Source organism: Canis aureus, chromosome 33 (assembly GCF_053574225.1).
Source record: "Canis aureus isolate CA01 chromosome 33, VMU_Caureus_v.1.0, whole genome shotgun sequence".
Lineage (NCBI taxonomy): Eukaryota > Metazoa > Chordata > Mammalia > Carnivora > Canidae > Canis > Canis aureus.
The window spans coordinates 30,263,942-30,275,828 of NC_135643.1; the positions used below are offsets into that span (position 1 = coordinate 30,263,942).

Here is an 11,887-nt window from a genome sequence, read left to right on the forward strand (position 1 = left end):
CCTGGGCCAAAGGCAGGCACCAAACCGCTGCGCCACCCAGGGATCCCTGTTTTATCCTGTTTTCAACTTTTTGGATACTACATATATTCCCCATCTATCAGCTGCCAGATTTCTGGCACCTACCCTCTTCCACTAGAATCAAAGGTTACTACCTCCCTCAGAAATTAAGATGGGCCTAGAGTTTTAAAGGCATGTGGGTTTTTAATCTCAAATGTCTACCTTTTTTTTTAACTGGGAAGATATTTCCCTCAATGTTGTAATACTTATACCACAGGAGCACTTCTATTTCTCCTTTCCTTTGTATTTTATATAAATCTATGGAGTTTCTTTTGATATTAAGTCTATAATATACTTTTTAACATTCTGATGTGTGTAATGACAATGATACATAGGTGTGTGCATATGTGTGTATTTATATATTTTCTCATTTTGTAAAAGATAATTACCTTTGAGTGGAAGAATGATCAGAAGCAAGTGAGGTCAGGGAGACAAACCAAAGCAAAACAAAGCATACCTGCTACAGGAGAATAGAGAGGAACAGAGATGGTACCGAAGCAAAAGTGCCAGCAAAACTGAAAATGGAGGTGCGAACATGGGGGAGGCAGTTGTTTCAAACAGAGCCAGTATCTAAAACTGCTCTCAGGAGTGAAGCTGATAAAATGCAATGAGAACCAAGACCTACTATACATGAACTACTGAATAATAACACAACATGTGTCTGGTTTTTGTTTGGCTTTTGAGGGAACTTGCTAATGTTATTTCATCAGAGAGGACTTCCCCCCCCACTCCATCTTAAAATAGAGCCCCTTCCCTTCCATATCCATTCCATGATTTTATTCTTCTAAAATTCACTGACCAAATTAACATTAGCCAGTTTCTATGAGAATGGGAACTTTGTCTTATTCACCTAGAAGATGCCTGAGACATAGTAGGCACCCATGAAATTACTGGATGAAAAAAATGGGAAAAATTCCCTCCTGAAAATGAAATATTCTCTTTCTACAGCTAACAACAACAAAAAAAAAAGCCAAAAACCAAAAAACCAACTGCCTCTGAACCCCAAAATCCCCAGAAAACTGAGAAATACAGATTTCCCAAAACACTCTAAACTGTTTAAGTTCTAAATTCACCTTTAAATTGAAATTACATTTTTAACAAGTTATATATAAAGTTGCTTATTAAAGATTAAGTTGCTATACATACCAAAAATTACAAATATATTAATTTCATTTTAAATGTTGCTATAAATGGTGTTGTAAGCTGCTAAACATTAAAAAAAATTTTAGCATTTCTACTGGGTGCCAATTTTTGCAAAACACTATGAACTGAACTGTGTCCCCCCCAAATTCCTATGTTGAAGCCCTAACTCCCAATGTATTTGGTGATGGGGACTTCAGGAGGTCATTAAGTTTGGATAATGTCATGAGAGCAGGACAAGGAAGAGACACCAGAGAACTTGCTTCTCCCACCCCGCAACCATGACACAGGACACAGTAAGAAGGCAGCTGTTTGCAACCAGGAAGAGAATCTTCACTATAGAACACTGTTGGCCAAACCTTGATCTTGGACTTTCCAGTGTCCAAAATTGTAAAAAATAAATTCCTGTTGTTTAAATAAGTCTATGATCTTTTGTTACAAGAGTCTGGACAGACTAATACACAAAGCAAGCAAAAACTGGGTTAACACAGAAGAAGCAACATCAGAGTCAAACCAAAATCCATGATCTATCGAGCCACTACCCCCTAAAATTTGTAAGCAAATACAGAAAGATAAGAAAAAAAATGAGATGAGAAGAATTTAAAAACCACTGGGTACAACTACATGGAAATACTATTCATTGAGTCTCCTTTTGTACTTAGGCAAATGCACCTCTCTTGATGCTTTGTTTTATCATCTATATGGACAGATGAAATCTAAAGATCTGCCTGGACTCAAGGTGATGATAGATCTTTTCTAGATAGTTTTTAAAAATCTGATGTAAATACTTCCAAACAGACCAACTTCTTTCACATAAATGAACACTGAAGCAGATGAGAAAGAGAAAGGCAAGGCTGTTGGGTCAAAGATCTTAGCACTGTGCTTCATAGGAAACACAATTCAAACTTGCTTTTCCAAACACTTGAGATTTTAATTCAATATTTAATCTGCAGAGGGCCCTTACGCTACTTTAGTTTTCTGGTCCATTCACTCTCCTATTTTCCTCAAATCTCCAACACTTCCATTCTCACCTTCTCTCCTTCCTACTTCACTGAGAAAACTGAGGCAATCAGAAGAGAACTCGGTTATGTAGCCATCACCATCTAATACGGATGTTCATCTATCCATATCCTCTCTTTGTTCCTATTAACAGGGATATGCCATCTGTGCTCTTGGCCAATCTATTTATGCACCAGAACCCCCTCCTCTCATTTACCTAAGGACATGACTCCAATAATTCTCCTTCATTTCTCCCCCAACAGTGTTTTCACTCTCTACTGAATCATTCTCAAAAGCATACAAATTTGCTATTATTTTTCCTAATGTCTTTTTCCCATGGTCTGCCCTATTACAGTTAAAGGCAACCCCATCCTTCCAATCATTCAGGCCAAAAATTCTGAAATCATTTTTTTTTTTACCCTACTCATACCTTCCTTCCAAGCTATCAGCAAATCCTTTAGGCTCTTCCTCCAAAATATATCCCCAAATCCAACCACTTCTCACCATCTTTATTGCTATTAACCTGGACAAAACTACCCACATCTTTTCTCTGAATTCCTACACCTGTCACTCTGCCTTCATCTTTGCTCTCCCACTCCCTGGACTCTTTTGCACAGAAGCCAAAGGGATCCTATAAAACATAAATCATTGAATGAGTTACTTATTCATAATTTAGAACATTTTATATGCCAATCTTGTTTTCTATTTTTCAAAAGAAATCAAAAAGTTTTCTTTCTCAAATCTTCTTTGCTGTCAGGGAGAAAAAAAATAAAGAAAAAAATAGCAACCATTTAATTTGTTCTCCTAAATAACTTTACTTCGATCTCAATAAAGCTTTGTTCCCACCTTGGGCGGGATGGCCAGAAAGGAGCAAGCCTCCATAAAGCCAAGCCTTTTGATAAAATAAAGATAATTGAATGCAACAAGTCTGTGTCCTTTAATCTGATCACTCTCTCCCTACCAGCAAGTCTTTTTTTAAGCTCCCTTTACCTATTTACTGCAACTATTAAACAAACACCCTTCCATCACCATGGTCCTCTAGCTTTGGGATTTGTCTGCTTCTGTTTGGTTCTGATTTGGTCACTTGCATTCCAAAATACAGGAAAGGTTGAAATAGTGTTCCAGGGAGACTTCTCAAGTAATAGCAACTAAAGAACAATTTTCATAATGTTGGAATTATCAACATGGTTACTTGGAATCACAGTCCTACGAGCAGAGAGCAGCATTTATTAAGACCACAAAAAGATGTTTATCAAAGCATACCATTTTCTAAATTCTCAATTTCATTTGTGTTTTTTTATGCTGGAGATTTTGCTTGAAACTCCACATGGTAAATTTAGTGAGGTTTGTTGAAGATAAAAAGGGTTAGGTAAAATAAAAGATTAAAGTCATCTTTATAATGTGAACAGTATCCCTTCAACTTGTGATATTTTATTTTTTAAAGATTTTATTTATTTATTCATGAGAGACACAGAGAGAGAGGCAGAGACAGGCAGAGGGAGAAGCAGGCTCCATGCAGGGAGGCCGATGTGGGACTTGATCCCGGGTCTCCAGGATCAAGCCCTGGGCTGAAGGCGGCGCTAAACCACTGAGCCACCCGGGCTGCCCAACTTGCGATATTTTAAACATAAACTCTAGAACCTTTGACTCATCACAAGTTAATGAAGATTGTGAAGCCTTTCCTATCTCAGTAAATGGTAACACTACATCCTTCCTGTGGCTCAGGCCAAAATCTTCAAAGTCATCCTTGACTGGCCTTTCTCCTCAGGTCCTTCCTCAGGTCCTCTGCCTGGGGGGTTCTTACCCCACATCATCAGTGTCACCTTCAGCATTTTCAGATTTCTTCTCAACACTTTCTCCCAACACTGCCACTGCTGTTTTTACTATTGTTCTTAAAACACTGGCATACTTCAGATACATATACTGCATATTTGGCTTATTTCACTTATTTTTTAGTTTACTGTCTCTCCCCACCAGAATGGGGGCTCCACGGACAGGAATTTTGTGTTTTGTTTACTACTGAATCTCCAATTGGTAGAACACTTGAGACGTAACGGGCAGCCAAATATTTGTATAATGAATAGGGATGACTAAGTAAAATTATGACATCTGCTGCCTCAAGAAAGGCAATCATTTAATTTTCAAATAATTCACTTATTCCTCCTAACAAGCTCTACAAGGACAAAAACATTTCCTTCCTGATTGCATACTGGTATTCCTGATTTAGCACTTCATAGCATACAAGATATGGCTCATTCTGTACCTCCATTAACATTAAACTAGAAATTTTGAGAATTACAGGCAGCAAGTGGCATTACAGTTTCACATGACATAGATTTCTTTTAAATTCACCTACATGCATTCTGGTTTTACCATCAGTCACTGAGTTATTATTTTGAACTGCAAAGCATTAAATGAACTAGGCCCAGACTTCTTCTATCTACTCTTACTGGAAACATGATTTCTCAAAATCTTAACATTTTGAATTTCCAAAAAGAACCCTGAGCATCTTATCTGAGGTTCTACAATATTTAAACATTAAAAAAAAAAAAAAAAAAAAAAAAGATCTCGGCTGAGACACTGTGTTGAGTATTACCAACAAGGCCACCAAACGAGTTCTCAGATTCAAAAAGAATTGGTTGGGACGCCTGGGTGGCTCAGCGGTTGAGCATCTGCCTTCAGCCCAGGGCGTGATCCTGGAGTCCCGGGATCGAGTCCCACATCGGGCTCCCTGCATGGAACCTGCTTCTCCCTCTGCCTGTCTCTGCCTCTCTCTCTCTCTGTGTGTCTCATGAATAAATAATTAAAAACAAAAAGAATTGGTTAAAAATATGAAAAAATCAAAACAATTATACTAGCATTAACCAACAATGAAGAGGAGACGTCACTGCTACCAAGTCGTGGCAGACAATTTCTAGAAGAGTTATCAAAACTCTTTCCCAACAATAGAGTACACCAAAAGTCTGTACAAAGGTCGCAATGTATTTCCTGCAGCTCTTTATTTAAAAAAAAAAAAGGAAGAAAAACATTAAAGCCAATTCTTGAGACAGGTAACACGTCATGATTAAAAATCTCGGTAAATTCTGCATGTTCGGCTGCCTAACCCGCTGAAATAGCGGCTAAAATCCGTCGGTTCCACTCCATTCCCACGATGCGTACGTCACGAAGTTCTTAGGCAACTTCGCGCAAATAGCCGAGGGAAAAAAGAAAGCGAGAAAAAGAAAAGGTAGTCACTCGAAAGCAATGAAACCTCGGAGAGCACCACCTCGGGTGACCTCTTATATTCTAACAACAGTGGTGCGAGCTTCTACCCCGATCGCTCAACCGCAGGAACCGTAAGACTCCAGCCTCGGCCAAGCGTCTCCACAGCCAGAGGACGACAAGGTCTGCCTCGCGCCCCGCACCTCCGCCCCCCGCGTCCGCCTCAAAGACGGCCTCACGGGGCCTGGGCTCCCTCTCACCGTCGCTGCACTTGTACTGGCAGAGCCCGTCCTCGCCTCCCAGGAGGTCCAAGGCGGCGTTCAGGTACGTGTCTATCTTGTGAACGCCGTTGCGGATGGTCTTCAGCGTGGCCCGCCAGTCGGTGGTCTGGGCCTGCTCCTGACACAGGGCAGCGGCGGGCAGGAAGAGGAGGAGCGGGAGGGCGAGCGCCCGCCGCGGGAGCAGGGCCATTCGCGCCGCACCGGGCCGTGCCCCCACGGAGCGCACCGGGCGCCCTAGGCAGCGGCGCCAGCCTCGCGCTCCGCCGCGCCGGCCCGCCCCAAGCCCACGCCTCCTTCCGAGCTGAGGGGCGGGTCCTCACCGCCTTCAGCGAGCTCCGGCGGGGAGGCGGCGCAGTCGCGGAGACGCGCGGCACGGCGCATGCGCCGACCTGGGCCGCGGCCTACTGTGCGCCTGCGCCTGCGCCCGGGCGTGGTGCGTCAGCGAGGGGGGGTCCCCGCGGCGCTCCTGCGCGAGGGCTCCAGTTAGCGCTGCCGGAGCGGGGGGACTATCTCTACCGCGGCGTCGGGCCGCCGCCCCCCCAGGAGGCTGATTGAGTCCGTCCCTAGTGGCTCCGGCCGTCGGTATATTGAAACAGCCTCCTGGTGGTGCTCGCTTCCGCAGCACATATGCTAAAATCGGAACGATACAGAGATTAGCATGGCCCCTGCGCAAGGATGACGACAAATAAAATAAAAAATAAAAATTAATAGAAACAAAAGCCTCCTGGTGGTTGTAAGGTGCAGCCAGGTGAGCCCCAGGGGCTCAGCCCCGCCATCGCCGCTCCCACCTGCCCGCCGCCGTCCCTAGGAACCAGCTCCTCTGGCCGGGGACGCCCGTAGCCCCCCGCGGAGGGCGCTGCGAGGGGTCTTGGCTTCGTTTCGGTTTGAAAATGCGAGTCCGCCGGAGCCGTGGACGGGAATCCGGAGCCCACCGGGAGCCCGACCTGTCAACCCAAGGCCCAGGTGCTGCCTGGCTGGCAAGCATGAGCTAGATGCACATTTAGAAATTCTGGTAGAAGAAAATGGTTTGAAAATAAAAACTATTTTCTTTCTTGATAGGAGAGGCGTCATTCTACGTTTGAATATAGTTTTTGTTTTTTGTTTGTTTGTTTAATCTTAATGGAGGGATCCCTGGGTGGCGCAGCGGTTTAGCGCCTGCCTTTGGCCCAGGGCACGATCCTGGAGACCCGGGGTCGAATCCCACATCGGGCTCCCGGTGCATGGAGCCTGCTTCTCCCTCTGCCTCTCTCTCTCTGTGTGACTATCATAAATAAATAAAAATTAAAAAAAAAAATCTTAATGGAATCACTTTTCCTGCTCAACTTATTATGTAGCTTGATAACTCCGGCGAAGTTTCTCAGTGTTTTTTCCCCCGAGCTGCGCAGAATCCTTAAATAACAATTGCAGTAATTTTTACCAGAGCTATGAATATCTGGTTATGCGAGTATCCCGGAAATTTCCAGGAATCTAACAGTAATAAGATCCAGGGCAGTATTGGAGGTGCTGGGAATAGGTGCGTCCTTTCTTAGTAAAATTACTAATAAGTTCTAGTTTGGCGTTTGTGTTTGTTAAAAGCTTCTTAAGTATAATAAATGTGCACTAAAGAGTTCCTAAGAATGATATCCCTCCTTATTGGGAACTTCCTCTGTGCCATGTACTTCACATACAAACCATCTCACAGAACAGCGTTTTATAGGGATGCAGACTTTGGGTGAGTTAGAAAAATGTGTCCCTCTTGGCAGACACAGACAGATGTAGCTCAACCCCAGGAAGTCGCCCAAGCTACGGGCGCTTGGGCTGTGATTAACCCACCACAATGGAGGAAGGGAAGACAGAGGCCTGGGAGGCATTGTCAGTCTTTCATGGTGAAGGAGTCAAGGTACAGAGAAGTCATGTGACATCAAGAATGCAAAATGTATTGGATTTAATGTAGCATATTAACTCAGACTGCTTGAAGAGTAGAATCCTTTGTGCTATTTGAAACAACACAAAATCAAAATACAAAATATCAAGGGAAGTTTCTATTGTTTTAGTCTTTTCCACCGTCTCATTAAATGACCTGAAAAGTGTTATTGTGATGAAAATAAATGCCAAGTGGTGAAACCATTCCAGACATAATGATCAATCTTTGCCCAGTGTTAAGGCTAGAACATTGGTTTCTAAAAAGGGCTGAAATGAAGGGAAGTAAGTGCTAGTTTCCAGCCTCTGCCTTAAAAAAAAAAAAAAAAATTAAAGATAGCATGAATAGCCTTCAAACCAGGGCTATTCAAAGTGAAGGACAAGAAACAGCTGCACCAGATCTGTAAGCTCAGGCTGGTTCCATAATATATTGACGATAATGCTCTCCATTTCAGGTGTTCTGTCATCAGGCAAATTTGATCAGTGTTTTAGTCTGTTTGGGCTATTGTAACAAAATATCACAGACTAGGTGATTTATAAACAACAGAAGTTTATTTCTCACACTTCTGGAGGCTGGAGATCCAAGATTAGGGTGCCAGAGTGTCAGGTTCTGGGGAGGGGTCTCTTCTAATTTGCAGATGACTGACATCTCTCTGTGTCCTCACATGATGGAAGCAGTGTGGAATTTCTGGGGTTTCTTTTATAAAATACTAATCCCATTCATAAGGCCTCCACCCTCATGACTTGAGCACCTCCTAAAGACCCTACTTCTTAATGCCATCACATGGAGCATTAGGATTTCAACATGAGTTTTGAGGAAACACAACATTCAAATCACAGCAATGAGGGAAGAGATTTTCAAGTGATCTTTGTGGGTAGAATGTAAGATTACTCGGCATACAGAGAGGACGCTCTGGACAAAATGGAAAGGTACTCACTTGGGTACGACTGCAGTGTTTTAGACCATCAGGATAAATTCAGGTGTGTGGTTTCTCTAGGTTGGGTTTCTGGCTACTTCCAAACCTCTGATTGATTTTTAGCTTTATATTTCCTATTGTATGCTATATACATCTTTCGTATGCTCCCACAGACCTCACAGCTTCAAAATATCTTTAACAAAACCTGCTTTTCTTTCTCTGTTTGCTTTATTTCTTCCATCAATGGCAACAGCAATCTTCTCATTATCCCAGAGAAAACTTGGGAGTTATTCCAAAGTCCTATCCCTCTCCCTAGTGCCCTGTCCTCTCTTCAGTCCCCAGCTGCCATCTATTTTACTCCTTAATATATCTGGAATCAGTGCCATCTTCTTTAAAAATTTCTATCTTAATCATTTTTCATTTGGATTGGTCCAGTTATCTCATAACTGTCTTTCCCATCCCATCTCACCCTCTCCGATACATCTTCCTCCATGCCTCCAGTGTGAACTTTCCAAAGTCAGTGGTCCCAACTCTTGTGCAAAGCCCTCTCTGATCTACCCTTTTCTCCCTCTCCAGGTCCTCAGCTGCACCCTACTCTCCCACCCCCGACTGTCATGCAGAACTGCTCTCTGTCCACTTTTTAGGTTGGTTCCTCTAGACACAGAGCCTTTGCATTTACATCTGCTTGGAAATTTCTTCTGTAATTCAGATTAAACTCACCTCTGGGGAGGCCTTCGTTGACACTTCAGACTGATTTATGAGTCTCCCTTGAGTTTTCCCCTCCGTTGACCTGGCAAAACGTAGCTTTATAATTTTTTCTGTCTCCCTCATAAGATAGTGACTTCTGAGGCCAGGGTTAAATATAAGATGATGGCAGCACTCTACATTTAGTGAGCTCTGTTTGTTGACCACCTTCGGGAAAGACCATGCTAACTCACAGAAGCAGTAGTGGCACAGGGCCAAGCAGTAATGTCCGGTGCCCAGCCTCTGCAGTTCAAGATTTTCATGGAGCCTGGGACCCGAGCTAATAGCAGTGGGAGTCTCTGATAAGCAGTCCTACAGCGGTCTTTGAGCATTATCTCCAGACATGTAGCCAACACTCTGGCTTTCCTGAAGATTCTGTGAACTACATAATATCTTTGAACAAATATTTTTTCTTTTTTTTCATTAAACCAGTTTGATTGATTTCTGTGATCTGCAACCAGGAGCCCTCACATAGACCTCTGAACTGAGAGAGTCCAGGAATCCAATCTCACTCCTGCTGTTCCCGGTCTCTATCACAGGGAGTCACTATAGAGAAGCTGGCTCTTCACTCTTCAGATTCTGGTCTAACATGCTGTGAAGCCTTGAGGTTCCAGGTCACCAAGTGGACTGGCTTGGTCCTTCAAGGGGCCACAATGCTGCTTTCTCCCACCTTGCAGCCCTTAGTATTCATACCCAGGCATCTTCAAGAAATGCTACAGGCTCCAGGTTTGCTAGGCCAGAATATGGTGGTGGTTTCAAAACATGCCACAAATTTTTCGACACCCCTCCCAGCAAGAGATGGATTATATCTCCTCCTCTCAACGTGGTCAGGTCTTCTGATGGAAGCAAGGCTAAATGACTTGCAAGCCTAGGTTTATAAAGGCTGTTCTGGTTCATGGGCTCTCCCAGGACACTTGTCAGCTGTTATGAAAGAAGTCTAGTGCCTCTGAGTCCTCATGTTGAGAGCCCAGGTGGAAAGACCACATAGAAAGAGATGCCTGGGAAGCGCCAGCTGTTTGAGTTCTCCCAGCCTAAGCACCAGACACGTGAGTGAAGAAGCCTTCAAGATAATCCCTGCCCCAGCCCTCCCCGTCTGACAGCATCTGTGCTAGAGGATGGATGAGATGGCCAGCTGAGCCCCATCAGTCCCCAGACATGTAGGCAAAATAATAATCATTATTTAAATAAATATTTGGGGGTTCTTTCTTACACAGCTATAGATAACCAAATATTTTCCTGCATTCAATGATAAAAGGAATTAAAAATCTGGGCAGCATGGGAAGGTTTTGCTAAAGGTTTTGCTAGCTGAATGACATTGCATTCACATAACCCTGCATTCAAACCCCAATTCTACCATCTATGAATTACCTGGCCCTGGGCAATTTATTATCTTTATTGTGTCTCATTTTCAACCTCAAATGGAAACTAGAATTTTGAGAAAATGAAACCACATACTAAATAAAACGTTTGCATAGTACCTGTCACAGGAAAATAACTGACCTCACACCTCTTGTCTCATTTTTCTGCTTCTTTTTTTTTTTTGAGATTTTTATTTACTTATTTATGAGGGAGAGAGAGAGAGATTGAGAGAGAGAGAGGCAGAAACATAAGCAGAGGGAGAAGCAGGCTCCCTGTGGGGAACCTGATGCGGACTGGACTCGATCCAGGATAACAACCAGAGCCATAGGCAGATGGGGAGGAGGAGATAGTGTGTAACAGGCACAGAGTTTCGGTTTGGGAAGACAAAAACTTTCTGAAGACAGTATGGTGGCATAACAATGGAAACGTACTTAATGGCCCTAGACTGTACACTTCAAAATGGTAAAGCGGTAAGAGAAAAAATTGTATGCATAGGTTACCAAAATTTTTAAAAAGGAAAAAAAAATCTGAGCAGTAAGCAACTTTGGAATGTACATAGAAATGGGCATTTCCATTATTAAAACAATTGGGCTTCATCCAGGAGTGAACCCCAGGTATTGAAGGTAATATTTATGTGAAAAATATATGTCCAGTCTTCAGGATGATAATAGTTGCATTTTAAGTAATAATAATGAAAGCAGCTAATGAACCTCCTATGAACCAAGTGCTAGGAATGCAGACAGAAGACAGATTATCTTTCTTTTGTGTCTTACAGTGTAGTCAGGGGAGGGCAGTACTGGGTGGGTGAGCATTGTGGGGAAGAAGTAGACAAACCAGTGAAAACAGGACATGTTTGGGTAATGACAAGTGCTATGCTGATATTAAAGCAGGGTCACGTGATACAAAGAGACTAGCACCTACTGTAAAGTGGGTGCACAGGAGACCCCGGAGTAAATGCCATTTGCTAGGAAGGGAGGAACAGGTTTAAGAAGGGGCCATTTGGGGTTGGCATTGTTTCCTTTGAAATGCCATCAAATGTCCAGATGGGGATGGTAACTGCTCAGTGAAATTCTAGTCTGGAATTTAGGAAGATCGGGGCTGGAGATATGGATTTGTAGGTCATTGGGACAGTGGGTGGGATTTAGAGCTGACTCCAGGTAAGATCTCTAGGGAAAGCACAAAGTGAAAGAAGTGATCAGAAGGAAGATGCTAGGAAGGAGGCTGAGACCAGCCGCCAGGGAGGCAGTGGGCCAGGCAGAGAGGGTGATGTCCTGAGGGGCCAACTGTGAC

General features: G+C 43.2%; 1 protein-coding gene and 1 non-coding gene across 3 annotated transcripts in view; one reads left to right on the forward strand and one right to left on the reverse strand.

Annotated features, from left to right (window-relative positions):
- Positions 1-5,960, reverse strand: part of PLA2G12A (phospholipase A2 group XIIA) — a 17,204-nt gene extending 11,244 nt beyond the window's left edge. For both annotated transcript variants that reach the window (XR_013370861.1, XM_077882271.1), the window contains exon 1: positions 5,658-5,960. Coding sequence is in view for 1 of the 2 variants with exons in the window: in XM_077882271.1 (XP_077738397.1) it covers positions 5,658-5,868 (211 nt within the window). In the remaining variant the exon portion in view is untranslated. The remainder of the gene's footprint in view (positions 1-5,657) is intronic.
- Positions 5,961-6,284: 324 nt separating this feature from the next.
- Positions 6,285-6,388, forward strand: LOC144304419 (U6 spliceosomal RNA). The gene has a single exon (XR_013371332.1). It is a non-coding gene; the product is annotated as a U6 spliceosomal RNA (small nuclear RNA).
- The last annotated feature ends 5,499 nt before the right edge of the window (positions 6,389-11,887 follow it).